Source organism: Sardina pilchardus, chromosome 12, assembly GCF_963854185.1.
Source record: "Sardina pilchardus chromosome 12, fSarPil1.1, whole genome shotgun sequence".
Lineage (NCBI taxonomy): Eukaryota > Metazoa > Chordata > Actinopteri > Clupeiformes > Clupeidae > Sardina > Sardina pilchardus.
In genome coordinates, this window is record NC_085005.1 from 8310657 (window position 1) to 8333840 (window position 23184).

A 23184-nucleotide genomic window follows, 5' to 3' on the forward strand; every position below is an offset into this window, starting at 1 on the left:
CCGGACACAGTTACCTTGACACCACCTTGAAGAACCACTTAGCACATTGGCCAAAGGGTTAAGGTGAGGGCCGAAACCTGCGGACAGTTGCCCTGAGGAAGCCTGATGAAGGCCCAATCCAGCACCAAGTGATAATTGTGAAGCCTGAGACAAAATCTGAGACATCTTAGCTTTGGCTAAGAGTTAAGAGTTTATAGATACAGAAGGAAAAACTCTATGATGACGCCTGATGTTGTCCATGAACAAAATGCATTGTAATTGTCTACAAGGCAAGCATTGAGTCATGGCTAGATTTAAACTGAAGTGAAACACGGTAGAAGAACTGTTTTAAGTCAAGTCAGCTTTATTTATTATACTAGACATGCTGAGGAATCAAAAGTGCGTCCCACAGTGAAGAAGAATGCACAACAGATAGGACATTTACTATCACAAGAGTAAAACAATACTCAACAGAGTTGGAACATCACTACATGAATAATTACCAATGCTATCAACTGCTTTCATTTTATTTCATGATTAAGTTATTGTCTTTGTTGTCGTGCTATATAAAGGTTTGGTAAATGACATCTAGCTCATATGATATGCATAATTCATGCTTGAATTACCAACTTTTGTTTCTGCTACAGTTTCTGTACCCTTTCTTAGGCAGTGACAGACTCCTTGCTGTACTGTATGTACCTACTGTACATTTCACTACCAATTTGTTTTGCTTGTCTATACATTCTGTAGATATAGATTTAGGATTGAAAGGAAGACTTTCTGAACACCTCTGCTTACTCCCAGAAGTGATCCTTTATCTATAGCAGTGGTTCTCAAACTGTGGTACACCGACTTTCTCTAGTGGTACTCTTATCACAATGTATATAATACAAAATACTTAACCGCACAATCACTGAAGTAAAACTGTTTGTTGTCATACTTGGACAAAATGTTTAAAAAGTGCAAAACAGTATGCAATGTAAAACATGTAGTGAAATGGGCCTACTTCTGTGATTTGATGCTGGTCATAATGGTGGTACTTGGGAGAGTCCACTGTTTTCTGGGGTGGTACTCGTTGTGAAAAGTTTGATAGATACTACAGTAGGGACGGGTCGCTTTCACACCCTCCCATTATCACTTATGGCTGCTCCAAGTGCTTAGAAACTGTTCGATTAGTATAACATTTGGCCAGGTGCAAGGCAGGAGGTCATGCTCTCTTTTGTTTGTGACTTATTTAAACTTAGGATACTTTTCTGTCTAGTTCGAGGTACTGGTGGTGAATCCTTTGGGTGAAAGGATTCACCCTTGATTGGATTTTCAAAAAGGCATTCAGAACATGTTTGAGGATGGTGGAGGTTATTGTCCAATATTTATAACAATACCAGTGGTATTAAATGGTTCATAGTGTTGATGAGTGTTTACATTGTGAATGTGGATAATACAGTGTAATTTTTTAATGTTAAAAGTTGTATTTGGTGAATAAACTTTTTTTGAAAGGTGGATAAACTCTATTTCTGAAATTTCAGAGATGGTAAACTGTGTTTACTTATGTTTAGCCTCCATTACAGCCCAGGTCTGGGTGTTAGACTTGAATGATTTTCATCCTTAACAAAGCCCCTAGTGGGAACTGATCGTGTTTCATGTCAAATCCTTGAGCTCAACTTATATTGTGCAGTTGCTGTTTACTTTTTATCGGCCTCTTCAGTCCCCGAGCTTGGCCTTGTTTACCTACCTCATCCTCCATAATTAACTGACTTGATGACAGAATGTCACTAACATTCTTTTATATTATTCTGAGCAGATTTATTGTGTATTGCGTTCTATTAATGTGTTTAGTGAAAGTGTTATCCATTGTGTCTGGCTGCACTGTGTGGAGATTGCTGTTCAGACAGTGTGCTCAGTGTTCTTGTTCTTTTTTTGTCAAGGCTGCTGTGCAAACGTAACTCTCTTGCATTGGTCTGAGACAAATCACAATAAATAGTCATCTCCTGACCTTGTGTGTCATGTTATATTGCCGTATCTTTAACATAACTGTCAGTGTCTCGCCTTGGCTACTGCTCTCTATTTGAAATTTGACGCTTGAATTTAATGCCTGCAGCTGTTTGATCATCATAGCATTTGCTCTCATGTGGACATGGGCTTTTGAATTGGCTCTGATTTCCACACCAACAGCCAGCAGGTGTTGTTGGAGTCTCCTGGGAAATCTCCTTAAGAAAATACCAACAGCAGAGGAAAAAAGTGCACTCCAGGGTTGGGACCATCCGAGTTAAAATTTGATCGAGAATTTTCTGATGAGGCCAGCCAGGAATAGATGGAAGAGGTAGGATTGCACAAGAACCCTCCGTGGGGTCCTCTCCAGCCCTGTGTCACAGCTCATGTTTGATTGTCAAGATTATATTGCAACAAGACAAGACGGTACAGTGTCAGTAAGTACAGTTGGTGGGAGGTGTCTTAATTATTTGGGAGTGAGGGAGGGGGTGAGTTCCAAGAAGTTTTGTGTCACATGACCTGTTGTGAGGTGATATATATACTGGAACGTCTGGACCAGTCACACATACGGGTGAAGGTGACCAGGCACGAAGACCGGTGTTGCCAGAGCAACCCACGAGTCCAGCTGCTTTTTTTTCTCACCTCACACATTCTGAGGAAACACCCCCCCCCTCCCTCCCCCTACCTCCCCAGGCATCCTGTGACAGGAGCACCAGCTGAATCTGTACCAGCTGAAACAGAAACCGAAAGGCAATAGAAGAACTTCAGACTGAAAAGAGAACTGTTTTTGTTGTTGTTATACTGGTTATACGAGTATAAGCACTTGTGATTGGCCTGCGAGGCCAAGTGACTCCGTCCCACCGACACCACCTCTCACACGCTATGCCTCAAAGCAATGAAGTAGTAAGCAGAAGCTCAGAGATGAGCAAGAGCTCCATTGGTGCCCTCGAGCACCACGGGGAGTTCTTTCCAACCAAGGCCAACAAGAAGCTGCTACTCATCGGCCCGTTGAGCTCACCACTGACCATGGAGACTGGGGACCGGGTGGCTCTGGTGCCCCAGGTAAAGACGCGTGTTTACTGGCGCCGCTGGGTAATGCTCCTCCTGTTCAGTGCCTGCTCAGCCAGCAATGCCTTCATGTGGCTCCAGTATGGCATAATTGGAAACATCTTCGTTCGCTTCTACAACATCGACAACATGGCCCTGGACTGGCTCTCCATGATCTACCTGCTCACCTACATCCCGCTCATTGTGCCCGTCATGTGGATGCTCGACAGACGCGGCCTTCGGGACGTGGTCCTCACTGGCGCAGCCTTCAACTGCATCGGTGCTTGGGTGAAGATTGGCAGCGTAGAGCCAGACCTGTTTCCTGTGACGTTTTTTGGGCAGTTTGTGTGTTCAGTGGGCACTGTGTTCATCCTGGGAATCCCACCTCGATTGGCATCGGTGTGGTTTGGAGAGAGTGAAGTTTCCACTGCCTGCTCCATTGGAGTGTTGGGTAATCAGGTGTGTTGTTTGTGTTTGTGTGTGTGTTTTCACCCTGGGTCTTTTGTAGTATATTTTGTCATGGGTATAATACAGTGGTACTATTTTGTCTGCATGTGAGGGTGAAAGAGTATGCATGCCATGTAGTATGTTTGGGCAAGTTTTGCCTATATTGCGTGATGAACGGACATGGTATAGTATAGTACAGTCTGTGTTTTACCGAAGGAATTGAGCACACTTTTAGTAACCCAACCCATACAGTATGTTGTCTTCTTTTAATTTGCCGGCTACAGCATGTTTTGAGAGAGTTCACCCATCATTGAAAGCATTCTGTCTGCTTCATGCCTGTAGTAGATATGATTGGATTTACTTCTCTGTATTATGAGAGGAAAGCCGCTTGTGGGAGAGGCTCTGTTTCTATACAGGGAAGGTGAATGATGACCACTCCAGTCCGTTCTGGCTGCTGGCATTCTGCAGCCGGTGTTAGATAGACAAGCAAACTTAATACTTACTGGCTATCATGAGCATGAAGTTAGATTTCTTTTTTTGGATTTTTGGTGAACTACAGTCGCTTTAAACTCTAAGTTGGACCAGTGTATCTTTGAGTTTATGAAGAACTAGTTACTTTACACTGGTTAATATGTGTTTTAGCTTGTTTGACTTCTTGTTGAAACATTTTTGCTTAGAATAGTCCAGTTTGTTTTGAGCCTAAAGGCTCAAAGTTCAGCAGAGCAAGAGGGGAGAGGTCAAGCACTCCATGATTCCTAAATAGAACATTTCAGCAGGTGTCCATTTCTGACTGGGCCATTTTTATTTTGACCAAAAGCAGGTTTTTACCCTTACTGTGATGTTTGTGTGTACTCTCCTTTATAGAAATATGAGGAAGCAGTCACACATGAGGCAATATGATATGAGGGCAGTATCATTGCTATGATAAGAGGATGATGTCACTGTGCTTAGAGACTAGTGCTTTTCCTGCGGCAGACTTCTTGTTTTGATGCATGCAATCAATGAACAGGAACAGAGCATGATCTTCAGTCTTTATTCCTCATGCATCCATAAGGACTTCAATATAATGTGATATAATATATAATAGTATATTTCTGTGAGATTATCCTAATTTTATTTTGTGTCCATTGAACAGTCCCTTACATTGTACTGATTCATTAGAAAATAGCATGAATGGGAAAATATGTCCAAAGTTCTGAAGAAGATTCCACACTAGCTTGTTACAATGATTTTGCCTGGCTGGTCCCCATAGTTACAGTATCTTAACGTGGTCTATTGTTTTGTTTACATAACTCAAAGCCAAACACTATCAGGTGACGTGATGAGGGGATGTTTGTGCATGATTTTTCTCCTGTGATGTTTTTTCATATTCTATTGATGAAAGTTTCCTGCTCATCAAAACACATGATAGAGCAGCAGGTCTATTGATCATAAGACAATTAGCCTAGTTATTGATGTGAAGGACAGTTCTAGGAAATATGACTTCAACAACAATATCAGGATTTTTCTTTAACCCTTTACTACTCAGATAAGCAGGACATGTCTCCAAGAATTTAAAAGTTAAAAAATTAGTTTAGGAAGTAAGTAGCTAATGAACTTCTTGGATACAGCACAAATGATGTTTTAGGATCAATACAGTATGATATTACATACCACTTGGTTGTAAATCGTAAACACATGGAGACTTTTCTTGCAAGTGAGGTTAAGCACACACACAAGGATGGAATGCATGTAAAACCCAACAAAAAAGAACGTAGTTACACACATATGCAATCACAATTTTGATTAACACCAGATAGAAAGGGTTTAAGCCAAGATTATCCAACCTTTTGATACCTAGCTAATTTTCCTATAACCTATAATTTATTTCCTATAACTTATTCTTTTTGGCAGTACTGATTTTGAATCTTGTATGTAAATGTGAATGAGTTACAGTGAGGAGCACATGTATTTGATACCCTGCTAAAACAGGAATATAAAATCATCATTTGACAATTGATCTTAATGCCTTAACTCAAAAAATTAGTACAAATCAAACCGCCAAGGACACCAATTTTCTTTGTGATTGAAGAATGTATCGTAAATAGATAAATGTTTTCCTTAAATGCTAGGGGAAGGAAGTATTTGACCCCCTATGTAACCCTATGGGAATTTAACACATAGGGTTAACATAGGGGCAGGCAGATTTTTATTTTTAAAGGCCAGCTATTTCATGGATCTAGGATATTATGCATCCCGATAAATTTCCCTTGGCCTTTGAAATTAAAATAGCCCCACATCATCACATACCCTTCACCATAGCTAGAGATTGGCATGGTGCTTTTTCCAGTAGGCCTATTAGCCTGTTTGATTTGCATTGAGCTCAATGAGCATCAAACAGGCTAATAGGCCTACTGGAAAAAGCACCATGCCAATCTCTAGCTATGGTGAAAGGTATGTAATGATGTGGGGCTATCTTAATTCCAACGGCCAAGGGAACTTTATCAGGATGCATAATATCCTGAATCCATAAAATAGCTGGCCTTAAAAAATAAAAATCTGCCCGCCCCTATGTTAACCCTATGTGTTGAATTCCCATAGGGTTACATTGGGGGTCAAATACTTACTTCCCCCTAGCATTTAGGAAGAACATTTATTTATTTACGAAACATTCTTCCATCACAAAGAAAATTGGCGTACTTAGCGGTTTTATTTTTACTCAATTTTTGAATTAAGACATTAAGATCAATTGTCAAATGACGATTTTATATTCCTCTTTTTAGGCAACTTTAGCATGGTATCAAATACATTTTCTCCTCACTGTACATCTTAAAAGTCATAGTTGAAACAAATTATGAAGAATAGACCCTTTATTATTGTTATTCTTTATGATTGTCCATCTTTCCATTCATTGCCCTCAGTTTGGGAAGGGTTTGTGCTGCTCTACCCATCCCATGGCAAGGTTACATGCTTGTGTTTCACTGGAACACAGGACTTGTTTCCCCCTCCACTGCCACTATGGCCCTGTGTGTTTGCTGTGGGCTGAGTCACTGAACTCCCAGTTCATACATGACGATAACCTTCTCTGTTAGGGGCTGGGGGGAGAAGTTAATAGGCGTACTCTCAGAATCAGACTATGATATGTAGATGATTTAGGCCTGGGAAAGCTATCGCTTATTTCCTGACACAGTTGAGTCAGGAATTAACAGCAAACAGTAACCTAATAGAAACCTGTATTGATTCATTTGAGTAGAAAAAGAAAACAGTGTCAGTCTCAAGACCATGGACCTTCAAACCATAGAACATTTATCAAGGTCACTTAACCATCCAAATGGATTTGAAGTACACCCTGCCCATGATCATGTTTATTGAGACTCTCTTTCTTTCAGTCTATCTATCTATTCAGCTATTTATTTGCAATCACTGTAGGGCTCACAGTCAGGAATGCCATCATGCCATAGTAATAAAAAAAGTTCCACTTCCAGTTGACCATTTCACAATTTATATTGTACTGTACACGTTTTTGTTTCCATAGACTTCTTCAGTGTTGTGAACTGAGACATGACAGTTACACATCAGTTTATCTTAACTTGAGTCATAAGCTTATCAGCATACACGTAAGATGGCCTGTGAACTGTGATGACATGAAACTCATCCGTGTGCCTTCTGACCTTCTTCCTACAGCTTGGCATTGCCATTGGCTTCCTGGTGCCCCCTATCCTGGTGCCAAATGTGGAAGACATGGACGAGTTGGCACACCACATTCGCGTGATGTTCTACATAACCGCTGGTGTGGCTACCGTGCTCTTTGTTCTCGTTGTCATTGGTATGTATTGCAAAACAAGCTCACAGAGTTCAGCTCATCTCAAAAGCTCATCTCAAAAGCTCATCTCATAACTCGTCATTTGTTAATAGTGTTTGGGTTTGATGTCCGCTGTGTTGACTTTCTCATGTCTCTTATGTTTGCTGTGAGGCCATATGAACCAGTTGTTCTTCATGCACTGTGATTGCTCTGTTTGATCAGAAGTCATGAGGTATCTTCACAGGAAATTAAAAAAGGGTTGACAAAGAGATAGGACAGACTCTTCCGCTTTCCGGCGAGAATGACCAAAAGGGAAAAAAGGGAACGTCTGGTTGTGGTAGGCCTACCTCTATTTCTGCTCTCAGCAGAGGCTTTGACAATGAGAGCAGGAGATGAATAGGGTGGAATGGAGTCAATGGAGGAAGGGTCAAACAGTTAATGGAGGAGGGATCAAACACAAATGAAAGGAAAGAAGCATTAGGTGTATTCCTTACAGGCAATTTTTAGGCCGATGTTTGTTGGTAAAGGGGATCTACAACCCCTTAGTCTCATATGACTACCAAGAAAACATTCATTCACGTTTAACCCAAAAATAGCTTGCTTCATTGAGATGGGCATATTGACAAAGCCCAGACAGCAAAGCAATATCTGGTTTCTGTATAATTGACCGCCTGGTAAAGTGATGCTTGTATGATTTTAAAAATAGCCATTGGTTAAGAGAATTGTTGTTAATCAGTGGACAAAGTTGAGACGCTGTTGCAAGCAATCCACAGCCTAGGGATTTCACTAGCCAAGTACAAAGTGTTGTGGAAGCAGCCAAAGCAAGAAACTCTGTGTGTGTGTGTGTGTGTGTGTGTGTGTGTGTGTGTGTGTGTGTGTGTGTGTGTGTGTGTGTGTGTGTGTGTGTGTGTGTGTGTGTGTGTGTGTGTGTGTGTGTGTGTGTGTGTGTGTGTGTGTGTGTGTGTGTGTGTGTGTGTGTGTGTGTGTGTGTGTGTCGGGTTGGGGGGGGGGGGGGGGGGGTTGCTTGGCCGAGTCACGTGTAGAAGAGAGACAAATGAAATCTGTGTTTTCTGCAGATAGTGGAGCCTGCCAGTATATCCTCCCACACACTCTCTCTCTCACACACTCACACACACACACTCCCTGGGAGAGAGAGAGAAACAGACACACAGTTAGACAGAAAATGACAAAGGATTGCATTCTTACACACACACACTCACACACACACACACACACACAAATGCACATAGAGGAACAGAGAGGGAGCGAGTAGGGTCCCCTTTATCCACTGTTCCTCATCTTTCCCATCCGTTGTTTGTTTGAAAGAAATGGCATCCTTGTCGGGAACCCCTGCCAAGGTCTGTGACACACACACACACACACACACAAACAAACATGCCCGCATGCACACACACACACACACACACACACACACACACACAAACAAACATGCCCGCATGCACACACACACACACACACACACACACACACACACACACACGCACCCGCACCCTTATCAAATGCTGTCCAGCATGGAAGAGCTTGCTCATGTGGCTACACCTATGAAAATAAATCAAAGCTTAATCGGACAAAAAAAGTTGGCTCAACACATGGTCCGTTCCAGCTGGCTGGAAACATAACAGTCCACACAGATCAGAACAGAGTTCACAGATCAGCATGCACAAAGTTGGTTTGTACGGATATTTTTTCTTCGGTGCATGTTAAACACATGGAGTATGGAGTAGATTTGACGGTAGTACTAATAGCGTTAACAGTTGTGATAGCAGCCACTTGTCAGTAGCCATATTAGTCAGCAATTAGGAGAATGTAGTGCTGGCATTGCAGAAGGAGAACATGTCGGTTCAACTGTAATTTATAAATACTCGCAGTTGATCGACAATTATTTGATTAATTAAATAGTGGTGACCATTGCAAAGAGATGGCCCTCTGAAATGGTTCAGCAACATTACGCTCATCCCATAAACTGTAATGCAGCAGAATTTGAGGAGACATGTTACTTTCTCACAACTGCTTTAATGAGGTCTGGCCCCTGGAATTCAGTTGAACCACAGTGGAGATAGCAACATGCACTCCGCCTGGGCCTCAGCCTCTCTTTGTGCGCTCCTTTGTGATGTCAGTGATATCCTGAGGGGGGCGGAGTGAGAGATCTGTGGAGATAAGATCCAAACGCAAAAGAGACATTAGTATGCAAGCGGTTCCACAGAAAAGAAGACCCTTGAACGATCTGGCAGGTATTTGCCAGACCTTGGTTAGAGCCACCCTACAGTCAGTATAGTGACACAACTGCACCATTTGACTTTAGCTGAAGTCCTTTTAGGCAAGTCGTCCCCCCCCCAACTTGGCAGCCATCTTGCAACGCACTTTGGGCAATTATGGGTTTTTTCCTGTTCAAGTGAATGGGTAGGCATACAGAAAGGGCTGTTGCTGCCATTACAAACTAACCCCATCCCATTTCTATGGAGGAATTTTTGAGCCTAGAAAGTTTCTGATGTTAGTATGCAAGTGGTGCAAATGGAGGGAGTAGTTCATCGAAAAGAAGACCGTCCCCTTAGGGGATGACCGTTGGACGATCTGGCCTGTGTGTGTGTCAGACCTTAGTCGGACCCACCCTACAGTGTTGTGATACAACTACAGTGGTTGATTGTTTTAAAAATGCAACCTGTACATTTGTACATTTGTGCACTTTATGAAGTTGAAAGCTTAAACTAGATTTGATTTATTGTGGTATTAACCCTAATCCTTAGTATTGCCACATTCTCAGAATGTCCTGGGTCATATTCTTTTGTAAAAAAAAAAAGAAGAAAAAAGCATGCTCTGGAATGTGGTGTGTGGTTGTGAAATTTATTGGTATTTATTGGTATTTTTATATGGTATTTTGCACCATTTATTTAATCTAGCTGCACAATCTTCAGTGGAAATTTCCATTCTGTTTCAAATGGAAGTTTCCACTCACATATGGAAGCAGGACAGTTGACACTGACATAGCAGCATGTTAACAGCTGTCAACTGACTCCTTGTGAGCCATCATACAGTTACTTCCTTTTGCACTAACTAACCTACAATTTCTTGGGTAGGTGATAAGGCCCCTTTGAGAAATCAGACCCCTGAGAAATGGTCTTACAAGTTCATGGTACCTATGCAAAAGTTAGACTTGCTTATTATTTATTTATTATTATTTATTATTATTTATGATTTTTGATTTATAATATACCTTATATATACAACCTAAGGTTGCTATACATCTTCATGCCCTGTCAAAGTCACCCATTGTAATTACTCTGAAGTAATTATGCAGTGGGTGTTAGTCTGAGCTATTTACAGAATCACAGCTCCTCTGTTGCCACTACAGTCAGATCCGTTTTCTCTTCATAAACTCTTTGGTCATCTGCCAACTATAATATGAAGCTACGGAAATCCGATGTTGGAGAAAACAATTTGTACGTGGTGCCTCACATGAAAATAACCAAACCACCATCAGGAACACAACAAAGTTAGCCGTGTTGAAGCGCTAAGTCTGTTTTTGTTTTGTTTTTTTATGACGGGGTGTCATTCTTTCTTTGGCTGTATGTCAACCTGTGCCTGTGCAGCTTGTCAAAGTTTCAGCAGGAGCCACAGGACTCCATCTGTGTTTACTAATGGCCAGACCATCTGGATTTCTTACTCAAGATCATGTTCTCGGAGGCCCCACAGACAACACCTCTCCTCTTCTACGCTCACAGGAATGGACTCCCATGGTTGTAGCCAAACCAAAAGGATCGCAAACTCACTAACATTTTTTTCTTATATTTCTGTCTCTTGAAAAGTCTCCTTGCTTTTACACCCCACCCTACCGATTTGCGCTTGGAGGATCGGTCATAGAAGGTTCTGGCTGTTATTCTGATCTAATCTCAGCGCATCATGACTGAGTAGTAGCACAGAGAAAGGAGATCCTTCCTGGGCTTCCACTTGCTCGAATTTCGCTTATCCGGCAGGTCTCCAGGTCAGTTATAGACAGAGAGAACGACTCACGACTCGAAAAAAATGTTGTAGTTCTTTGGAGGTTTTGTTGGGGGACACTTTGTGCACAGACTGCCTTACACACCATAGAGACACTCTAACTAAATGGAGAGAACACAATAGATGAACACAGACAGAGATTTACATGGTAGAGGAGTCCTTTTAAAGCTCGAAAAACTGGTATTGCACTTTGACAGTCTAGTTGCTGCACATCCACAGGGAGAGACTCTGCCTTTCAGAAGCGGCAGGGAACTGCCACGCTACAGTACACGGCTCTGCAGTGCCACTGTCCTGTGACCCCGTGTGGTCAAGTCGTGGTTAGAAGACACTCGAGCCATTGTGCCCTCTCGTGAAACCTCCCATTGTGTTGTTCTGAATGAAACACGTGACCAGATGACTTTGACAAGCGCCGCTCTCGGTTGGAGAGAGGTTGTGAGTGTGTTTGAGGGGCGAGACGGCAAGCAGAGAGGGGGAGCGTGGGAGATGGGACTTTGGGGGGGGCCGTGTTTGGCCATAACAATCACAAACACGGCTATCTGCATGTGTTGCCCCCCCCCCCCCCCCATGCCTTGGAATTAGTACATCTCACCAGCCCCCTACAGTTGACACGGTGCCTGTTTTTACAGTTGCTGCAAGGCCAGTGGTGTTCATTCCAGGCCAACTCACTCAGGGGTCACGTGGAATTCATGTAGCATGTTCCCGTTGTTACTTTTCAACATCCCCCTGATGGCTGTTAACCTGAATTGACATTTCTGCAGATGCATACAAATCCCGTTTTTCTTTCGGGTTGTCGGGTTGGAAAATCAGGATTCCGCGAAGACTAATCTCAGAGCACTGCAGCTTTTCTCTGTGCTCGTCTGACGACATGGCACAGACTAACAAATTCCACAACTATTCAAATCCCAAAACAAAACTGCAACTACAAATCCTAAATGGCTCACATAAAATGTGCCAGGCTCTGGAGACGAATACATGTGATGACTCTCTTCTCTCTGTTCTCTACAGTCTTCCAGGAGCAGCCCGAGATTCCACCCACCCAGTCCCAGGTCACGGCCAGAAGCATTCCGCCGGAGGAGTACTCCTACATGGCCTCCATCAAGAGGCTCCTCTGCAACAAGCCATTCATCCTCCTGATCATCAGCTATGGTGAGTGGCTACACATGTCATGGGGCCTCTCTCAACATCCCTCCTCGATCCTCGACGCTCGGTCCTCCAGACTCGTTCCCACTGATCTATAACTAGCACTGGATAGACTATCAAATTGTTGCCACCCCATCATTCTTTATCTAGATCAGTGAGAACGAGGATCGAGGAAGGAAGGGAGGATAATGGGTAATTTGGCTCCTCTCCAAGGAGGAATTTATTGTTAATGGACCATGGACCATTGTTTGGGTCAAAGAAGTTCAATGTGAAACTTTTAGCTTCTTACATAAGTTATTTAATTATGTAATAATTTAATTATTATTAAAAAATAATTATTAATTATTTAATGATTATAATAATTTATTTAACATGTACAGTGTAGCTTCCTTTATGAGGGTACATTGTTTGTTCAAGCCATTGGTCAATATTTCCATCATTAATGGTATTAAACTGCTGTTTGTCTTCATTGCTGGAGATTATGTGTTCCATTTGAATCTGATGGCACATTGTCAGGTCATCATTATACTGATAAAACGTTATTACCTTTACAGTCTCATTTATCCAATGTAATTGTGTAATTCTTATCCACCCACTGTAATGCACGTGCTGTGCTCAAACACACACACACACACACACATAAACAGGCGTGGTAAATGGTTGGATCATATTATTGTGTTTACAATGTTGTGTCTATGCTGCTGTTGTGGTCACGTGCAGCTTCAGACCGGCATATTCAAGGTCATCGAAATATCTGACAATGATTAACAGCCATAGATCCCACTCCTCGAGGGTTAGCCATATCTTAAGCACTTTACAGTCACTTTTATGTGAATTATAATGGCCTATTACTTATGCCTGACTGGCTACGTCAGCTACTTCAGGCAACTTTATGGGAAGTTTTAGAGGGTTTTTTTGTCTGAGAAAGCATTGTGCTGTTGATTGTGCAACTATAAACTGTGCCTCTCGACAACAAACAACACCCATATTCAGCCACATTCAGGAAAGGGCAAATTGAGAGTTAACACCTTAGCTTTAGGCTTATTGCCCATTCATGCTTAAAGTCTTTCAAATGTGTCTGACATTGGATTTTATGTTGCGTTCATTTGCAATAATAATTCAGATGTTTTTCCTGTATTGAACGTTACTTAACTGTATAGTCAGTTAACTGTTTAGTCAGTTATTGGAATTTGTAATACTGGTGTAACTGTATTGAATCATGTGTACCAATTCATTTAACATAACATACCTTACCGACTTGGTGAAGTGGTCATTGGAGTTGCTAAAAAATCTAGTGAAGGGATAATTTCTGGTTTTGTTTAGCTTTGATCATAATATCTTCTTTTTGGGAGGGACATGATTATGTGAAAAAAAAATATTGTTAGAATTAGAATGCCTTTATTTTCATTGCACATAACAACTAGAAAAGCACTTGAGAGTGCAGACCTCTCAGCTAAGCGAAAACATAACCGCCTCCTGGATCCATATGGTGATATGGATCGCTCCCAAATTTTCCTGTTCGTTTCTTCCTTGGGTCATTTCAGACCTTTCCTGAAAATTTCATCGAAATCCATCCATAACTTTTTGAGTTATCTTGCAAACTTACAAACAGACAAACCCCGATGAAAACATAACTTTGGCGGAGGTAATGAGATTAGAGATTCCATTGCACTTCCCCTGGTGGTGACGCATAGTATGACAAAACAACCTAGTAAAACATGAATTAAGACCTAATAAAAAGAGACCTAAGTAATATTGTTGTGTTTACCTCTGCTGTGCTGGCCTTCTTCCGACAGTGTTGGTCTGTGTTTTTTTTTATTCACTGTTTTGTCTTTCTCGTTGTGTCTCTCTTGTCTCTGCAGGCCTCAATGTGGGCTGCTTCTATGCTGTCGGCACGCTGCTCAACCGCATGATCATTGAGTACTATCCAGTGAGTTATACACTCACACACACACACACACACACTTTCACACACACAACAAATTATTCAATCTGAACATTTATCACTGTTGTCTGTCATTCTATAGGGTGAAGAAGTGAATGCTGGCAGAATTGGGCTTACCATTGTTATCGCAGGAATGGTTGGCTCCTTGATCTGTGGAATATGGCTTGATCGGACCAAAACCTACAAGTAAGAAAGATGTTATACTTTTGCTTAATGTAGGCTTACGTTGTTAAAAAAGTGTAACTGTAATGGTCGTATTCACATGGACATAAACGCCTGCTAAGTAACTATAACCATACAGTAATTTCCTGTGCATTAGCCGCATTGTGTATAAGCCGCAGGACAGTGTTTTATGCAAGTTAAAAGAAACAAAACCATATTGATACTATATTAATTGCCCCCCTGTGTTAACCTCATAGCTGAATACATTTTGTAAAATCAATATAAGCTGCGGCTAATTGTTGAGAAAGTACAGTAACCAAATGAGACCTGTGTGAAGCTACACATCTGTTGCATGCCTGCTGGTTTGATGCCTGGGTTACACTGACCAGCTCCCAGTAGTGTGGTATGTCAGGAATGAGCGATGTTTGCTCAGCTAAACTGCACTGGGTAAATAAAGGAGAAAGTAAATACACTTGTAAAAAGGAAGAGGCATTCACTTTTGTACCATCTGTATATGTGTTTGTTTGTTTCCAGTAATGATGTGATGAATGTTTGCCACCCAGCATATAGATCTAAATCCTTCACGACTGCAGCAAATATACAGTTATCATCCAATGTATTGAACTTATCTGTACCAGAGAGGGTTAAAGCGGAGTGGAGTGATGACGGAACTTTGATCTATACCAATATTTCATTGCAGGTTGCAAAGAGCAGTCACAAGGAAAGGCTTTAGCTGCTCACTTCTGAAAGGGATTAGAGCCAAAAGTAAAAACTTAAGAGGAATTTTGCTGTGTGGCTTTTTTTCCAGTTTGATTAGTCCAAATACTGACAGGGGGTCTTGGAATCAGCTGTACAGCCAACTGGGTGAAACTTGATCCTTTTTATTTTTTATTTGCTTTCATTTACTTTGGCCTATTTGTTTGTTCAGGTGGCATTTCCTAAGATGTCTCCCTATGTCTGAGGCGCACATGCGAAACTGAACTTCAAGCCCTCGACACTACACATTGGCCATCAAAACAAATGGCAACTCAGTGGGGTATCCTACGTACAAAGCAAGTTAGACATACAGTATCTAGGCTATCTAGACATATCGAGGCTGCACAAAGGCTTAACTCGGATATTAAGTTAAGTGATCCTACGATAGCATTTATGTGATAAATTTGTCAAACTAGGCTTTCAGCTCAGATCTGTGCGCGTACTCGGGGGTTTGGGCGACTTTGGCCAATCGTGAAACGTGGAGATGCACAAGACCGCCTATATTGAAAAACGATTTCTCCCGCATTTATGAGCGGTAGCGTAATCTAGGGTGGTCATTTTTAGTGTCTAACCTATAACATCAAAACATCGATGGTCATCAGATATTGTATGGTATGCACGTCCATAGAAGTTACATATTTGCACGCGCAACATAGTTTAAGCGCCTTTGAGTTTCAAAATGTTTGAAGAGGCGGAGCTGCACCTGTAAGATGTATGACAGAATCTCACACATGAGATAACTTAGTTTTTCAAGATAATTGATTGGTCAGTAGTCAGTAGGATTGATCTGAGGGCGGTAGTTTTTCACGATTTGAGCTATAACTTTGAGCACATAACCTGCTCCTGACCAGGCTTGGTTTGCAGCATAAGACACCATGGAGGACTCCGTGCCTCTTGGATCCAGATGGTGATCCGGATCACTCTTAAACAAACCTCGATGAAAACATAACCTCCTTGATGGAGGTGACGAGGCACTGGCAACATTGTATGTGTGCTGAAAGTTTATTTAGAAGTTTACACATACTACCTGGAGTAACTTTTCCACTTGTTTTCCAGTGACGCCATTTTGACTTTAAGACTTGTTAAGTCTATTGACAAATGAATGTTTTGTGTTGTCGATGGAAGGAGGACTGTGCGTGAGTATTCAAAAAAAAAAAGGGGGGGGGGGGGTGTCGTGCATGGGAATAAAAGTTGGTTCCAGGCAGCCCAAAAAATCGGATTTAGCCATCAAATCCGAACTGTGCATCAAGGCCTGCCTTTGTAAACACAGCCTAAGATATAGAGGCCAAAGAATGAATGCTCTGTGGACTCCACATTTGATGGTAGAAGTTGTCCTGTGTTGAACAGGGAATTCTGGCTGCATGGGTAAAACCAGTAGCAGCTGCACCGCTTCGTCAGTGGATAGGTATAGAGTAGATGTGGGGTGAGGTGGTGGGCACGGTAGCCTGATGTCTCTGGCACAGTTGGGGAGCTTAGTTCCAGCACATTCCAGAACCAGACCAGAGTGACTGCAGGCGCTCTTGTTGCTTTGAGCGCCAGTGTTGTTGACACGCCTCGCTGCTTCTCGGCATAACGTGACCCCCAAAACAAGGCATCAGCCATCCAAACACCCATCTTAAATTTGTCGACTAAATGGATTTTTAAGTGTGTTTTTATGTGAACATTGTGTTGTAATATACAAGTAGGTCACATCAACATCAAGAGGATGTGATATACTGTACATCGGAAGCATCAACATCAATAGGATGTAGGACTCATCAAAGAAGCGCTACACTAACAATGTTTAATGGAAACTGCTTGTTATTTCTCTGTTCCCAGACAGACCACGTTGGCGGTGTACCTGATGTCCTTCCTCGGGATGATTGTGTTCGCGTTCACGCTTGACTTGGGGCACTTGTGGGTTGTCTTCATCACCGCTGGAGCATTAGGGTGAGACTGCCAAGCCGACCTCAGACACCCATAACATCTTTTTTGGACCCTTGGTTTCTTTTAGGCATGTTTTGAAAACTCCAGTGAACTGTCTGTAATGCTTTAACATGCTTTTGGGTCGCAGCAGAATTTCATCAAGAGATGTAGTTCGTCTCTGTAGAATCTTCTGGAAGTTAAGACTACAGTTTGTTTAACGAGTCTTCTAAAGTTACACAACACCGAAATAGATGTTCAACTATGTTGGTCATCATTCATCATTTCTGTGAAAGATATATGCCGTGTTTTTTCCGATGTCCGCTTCTTTGTTATTGCCTTAGAGGGCAAAACCAACAGTTGTGCACTGATCCATGACATACACTGCCTGGCCAAAAAAAAGGTCACCACTTGGATTTAACTAAGCAAATAGGTAAGAGCCGCCCTGTGGGGGCAATGGTATGCTCTGATGTTGCTGCAGTTGGTCAGGTCGAGGTTCAGCAACGTTATGTGTCCAAAAAATGAGGTCGGCTGACTACCAGAATATACTAAATGACCAGGTTATTCCATCAGTCGATTTTTTTCTTCCCTGATGGCACGGGCATATTCCAAGATGAATGCTAGGATTCATTGGACTCAAATTGTGAAAGAGTAGTTCAAGGAGCTCACGAAACATCTTTTTCACCAAATCCAGACCTTAATCCCATTGAGAATCTTTGAGACCTGCTGGAGAAGACTTTGCGTAGTGGTTCAAATCTCCCATCATCAATACAAGATCTTGGTGAAAAAAGAATGCCATGCTAGACGAAAATAAATGTTGTGACATTTCAGAAACTTGTGGAAGAGATGCCACTGCAAATGTGTTCTGTTATCAAAGTGAAAGGCGGCATAACAAAGAAAAAAAATTGGCCAGGCAGTGTAGTTGTGACATGGCTGAAAGAATGGCATCCATTAGGGTACGTTTCCATTTGAAGTTCAAATGAGTTCAGTTGATGAAGTTCAGTTGAGTCCAAATGTACCCAAAAATGAATTGCACAATTTAGCCAGTGTGCCATTATCTGACATTTGTTAACAACCACAACTTATTAAGGACATATTTTCGTTTAGCTGGCATGCCACCAGTGTATTCTGTAATAATTTACCTCGTAATGAATGGCTCTCATCAAATTCTAACGCGTGGCTTGTTTTGTATTGCTGCTTTGTAATATGAAGCTACTCTTCTCTAAGAGGACCTACTACTGAGCCATGAAGTCATGCACAGTCTATCCTCCGTGTGTGTGTGTGTGTGTGTGTGTGTGTGTGTGTGTGTGTGTGTGTGTGTGTGTGTGTGTGTGTGTGTGTGTGTGTGTGTGTGTGTGTGTGTGTGTGTGTGTGTGTGTGTGTGTGTGTGTGTGTGTGTGTGTGTGTGTGTGTGTGTGTGTGTGTGTGTGTGTGTGTGTGTGTGTGTGTGTGTGTGTGTGTGTGTGTGTGGCTCTATGACTGACCTGTGAGGCCCCAGTAGCAGTCAACCCATGACCCAGATTGCGCCAGGCTCTCAAACAAGCACAGTTAGTCCATCATCCCTCTCTAGTGCTGTTTGAGGCTTACTGGGTTTGTTAATGCATAATGTTTGTGTGTGAAGGTTTTTCATGACCGGCTACCTGCCACTGGGCTTTGAGTTTGCTGTGGAACTCACCTATCCAGAGTCGGAGGGCACATCGTCAGGGCTGCTCAACTGCTCTGCTCAGGTGTGTGTGTGTGTGTGTGTGTGTGTGTGTGTGTGCGTGCGTGCGTATGAGTTTGAGGATAAATAACTTGTGTCTTTATGATCATCTCTAGTACATAATGGCCAACTGTGTGTGTGTGAGAGAGTTTGAGGATGAATAACTTGTGTCTTTATGATAATCTCTAGTACATTATGGCCAACTGTGTCTGTGTGTGTGTGTGAGAGAGAGTTTGAGGATGAATAACTTGTGTCTTTATGATAATCTCTAGTACATTATGGCCAACTGTCTGTTTTCTCTATCAGGTTTTTGGCATCATCTTCATCATCTGCCAGGGAAAGATCATCGATTCCTTCGGCATTCTGCCCGGCAACATTTTCCTCTGCGTTTTCTTGCTCATCGGCACAATCATGACTGGTACTATTACACATATCCATGGTTTGGCACCATCACGCTATGTGACTAAGCACATAGCAGTGAATGACATATTTGTTGCACACTCACTAAAATGTTTGTCTATTCATGCACACTACAGAATGTATCCTAAATAGCTCGATCAAACATGTTTTTTTATGAACTAAAAGCTGTAGAGCCAGGCTGCATGGCTGCAGGCAGGCCAGCCTTAAAACTTTAATAGGATAATAACCTCAATCTTATAAGAGGCAATGGGCTAGACCTCAGGGGATAGGCCATGCTGCCGTTTGAGGTCGTATCACAGTTCAAATCTCAGCGTCAAACACATTTATAGATACTTTTAACAGTTTTCTTGAAACCTGAGTTGGTTCATGCTAGTTACAGTGTAATCTCATCTTGTTAACGATTACTGATCATGACCGTAGCATTAACACCCCTCAGCATGTTGCGTTTGTATTTCTTTCTTGGTAGAACTCTTATTTCCAAGTACAGCGTTGCTCATGGGGGAGGAGAAAGTTCTAGAGAAATCTGTGGTCTCATTAAACTGGAAGGGTGGATGTGTGGTTTTTAACCGTTTACAAAGGCCAGTGCTATATGATTGCTGTGCATGCGTCACATTTATGATTCATCACAGAGAATGTGTTGAAATATTTTGAGTTACTCAACAACAAACTCCAGTAAAAAGAAACGACGCCTCTGAAAAAAATCTCTTGGAGAATGCTGGCCCCCGGTAGTCAACTTACCCACGCCAGGCATTAGATTAGATTGGGTTACGTTTGGGTTAGATTACCTAAACTCGATCCTCCATCAGTCAGACAGTGTTTAGAGTTTAGATTTAATGAGCTTAAATCACAGTGAGCCTTAAAAAGCACCGATCCTATTTTAACAAGCACATCTATCTACACTCTGACAAAATGTTGGCAGCAATGTATAAGGATGCACCAAACAGATGAGATTCATCATAGCATAATGCTGTCCTTTCTAACCTTCAGGTTACGGGTGCAACATACAGGGCCTTATTTAAAGGCGTGGCGAGTTTACAATCACTAATTTAATGGCATAATTTTGTGATCAAACGCTGGGCGCTGTTATGTTTCTTAATCAGTTGTGTTTTGGGCATAACATTCTTTTAGACCGATGAGTGGATGACATTGGACATTGCCTTCAGCAGCAAGCAGCGCAGCTTCAAACAGCGCATCGGTATTGTGACAGCCAGTGGCGCATTTGAAGGAAGCTGCTTGCACGCAAGACCATATGGAGCAAGGATTCCACTAAACCTTACTTTACTAAAATTCCTCTCTTTATTGAGTCTAAGATAAGAATTAAGCCTTGCGTCACGCTTGGTGCCACCTTACACCGGGTGCACGATAGGGCCCATAGTGGCAGTGGTGTAGTGGTAGTGGCGGTGGAAGTAAATCCGTATCGAAAATGAGAAAGTTCTTAGACTCAGTAGAGCATTAGTCAAAACATTCCACCAACGAGGAATCACAGAAGAAAAGCGTCTCGTCTGCGTCCTCTTGGTCCTGATGGGAAAACTCACACGGCAGACACTCATTCGATGACCGCAGCAGGCCGGAGGGGCTGGATAGAACTGGATCGTGGAATTAAAGATAGTAAGGCACTGATCCAGTAAGTGTCCTATAGGTCAGAGTCAGGGGTATGAACTCTCTGGCTGCTGTAGACAGTCACTGAAGAATAACTAACAAAAGAGCTGCATTTGTCTTTGGGCTAATTGAAGACCAGACGTGCTGCTGCATTCTGAGTGGACTGTAATGGTCTCACTACTCAAGCAGGAAGGTCAGCAAACTCTATAACTGCATAAACTTCCAGTCGTTAGAGACAAGATAGGCTGTCCTATCTCCTCTTCCAGAGAAACGGCTGCAACGTGTGATGCACCTGTAAAGCCCAACACGCACTTTTGCATGAGAGTTCACTAGGCCATTTTTTCCATTCCACTAAAATGATTATTCAAAATGACCATAACAGAACACCTCAAACATTAACACAATGTGTTTCTGTCATTTGTTGTTGAATGGGAAATAGGTTTTGGAATCCTCTGCGATAGTTACTAATTTGTCTAGGGTTGTTTCGACAGACATTTCCTTTTTACTTTTCCATCTCTTTAGCCATTCACCCTTCTCTTGTCCCACGGTCACTGAGGTCTTGTCGGCCTCTGAAGTCATGCTTGTCACCTTATTTATTGTTGTAGTTAGATCACAGTGTGTTCCTGCTTGGCCCGCGCGCATGCCTGCCAACACTTAGATCCGAAAAGGTCCATTAGGTCACATTGTTGGACGTGTGCCGGCTTTGCGAGAAGCACCTGCTCTCTGATGTCTGCAGGAACAGCACACTGCTGGCCTTGAGTCAGCAGGAGGGCATGCACTTGGCCCGTGTCGAGCAAAACACGCTTTGATATCGCGGTATAGCTCAGAGTATTTGTGTGTCATTTGTTACTTACAGACTAGATTTATTTCTTTAGTAGCCGTTAGTCAGGTATGGTGTCGAATGCAGCAGAATGGATGGGGGGATAATCATTTTGGAAGTGAGGTGCTATATGCCAAAGGCACAGCCAGTCAGGTGGTTATTAAACGTAATGCTTTTATATGTGACGTACAAACTAAAAACACTGTGATCTCATGACCTGTGTTTTTTTTTCCCTTTTTTTCTTGTCTCCTTGTTAATGAAAGGCGTTATCAAATCAGACCTGCGGAGACAGAAGGCAAATAAATTGGCCAAGGAAGCTGTGAGTATGACAGTCCTCAAATTGAGTGACAGTTCCTGTGTGTGTGTGTGTGTGTGTGTGTGTGTGTGTGTGTGTGTGTGTGTGTGTGTGTGTGTGTGTGTGTGTGTGTGTGTGTGTGTGTGTGTGTGTGTGTGTGTGTGTGTGTGTGTGTGTGTGTGTGTGTGTGTGTGTGTGTGTGTGTGTGTGTGTGTGTGTGTGTGTGTGTGTCGCGTGCCTTGTCAAAAATAATCCCCAACTGAGCGTGCAAGCTCTTCCCCATTCTCCTCTGTGGTTAACGCGTGCCCCTTGTGTTGTTTCATCTCACTTGTTTTAAAGACCGCACTCAAAACTCCTCCACACAAGGGCGTGTAAGGTATAGATATATTGCACGTTGTGAGGAGCATGCCATGCCGTAGCGTATTTGGCTTTTATAATTGGCCGTTAATATGTTACAACAAAAACAGTGTTGATGCCTAAAAGCTCAAAACAAAAGTACAAAACAAACCCAATTTGGCTTTATGACATTGCACGTTGATAGGATAATATTGTAGTCATGCACTTCAACAAATTTACTAACAAGTACATAGTCACATAAAAATGTATGACAGTTTGCTGTGGCAAGTAGATTAATGACACAGATGAATGATCCTGAAATAATCAGTGTGCTAAACCAGGAAACCTAACACCTATTTTTGGATATGATCTCTCAGCTGATGCATAGATTACACTATGATGATTGTAATTCAGTACTGAATGGCCACAGAAAAAATAATCGCTTGTTGAATGGTTGTGTTGATGTACATTCTTTCACCAATCAGTTTGCTTTAAAACACTGCCATGAACCATGTTTGCAGGATGCTTCTTTTGGATCCTCAGTGCCATCAAAAACCTCTGGTGACATTGACTGGGTACACACACACACACACATCCGAGCACAGATAATCTTAAATGATGAAGTACCCACGATTAGTGCTTGTCTTGATTGGATAGGTACATCTGGTGCTCCTCTGGCCAGGTTCTGGGGCAGCGTTGTCGGCCATCGTCATGTATTGCGCAATACAACAGGCCAACCGAATAATGTCCAAAAATGTCACGCCTTTAGGGGGGTGAGGAAGAAAAACAATGGTCTTATCTTGACCTTACACTCCCTTAAAAACATCTGCATAGAGAGAGATACTGT

The 23184-nt window shown here is 42.2% G+C and overlaps 1 protein-coding gene across 5 annotated transcripts in view; it reads left to right on the forward strand.

Moving 5' to 3' along the window:
* Positions 1 to 23184, forward strand: part of LOC134097350 (heme transporter FLVCR2-like) — a 28970-nt gene that overhangs the window by 2930 nt on the left and 2856 nt on the right. For 2 of the 5 annotated variants that reach the window (XM_062550228.1, XM_062550227.1), the window contains exons 1-10: positions 2607 to 3474; positions 7126 to 7267; positions 12266 to 12406; positions 14263 to 14330; positions 14428 to 14531; positions 17082 to 17192; positions 18787 to 18892; positions 19174 to 19285; positions 21970 to 22025; positions 22341 to 22377. In XM_062550228.1, the coding sequence (XP_062406212.1) occupies positions 2851 to 3474; positions 7126 to 7267; positions 12266 to 12406; positions 14263 to 14330; positions 14428 to 14531; positions 17082 to 17192; positions 18787 to 18892; positions 19174 to 19285; positions 21970 to 22025; positions 22341 to 22376 (1500 nt within the window). In that variant the 5' untranslated portion in view covers positions 2607 to 2850 and the 3' untranslated portion in view covers position 22377. Of the gene's footprint in view, positions 1 to 2606; positions 3475 to 7125; positions 7268 to 12265; positions 12407 to 14262; positions 14331 to 14427; positions 14532 to 17081; positions 17193 to 18786; positions 18893 to 19173; positions 19286 to 21969; positions 22026 to 22340; positions 22378 to 23184 lie in introns of those variants that run through there. The other 3 variants (XM_062550225.1, XM_062550226.1, XM_062550229.1) reach the window with 3 other exon arrangements.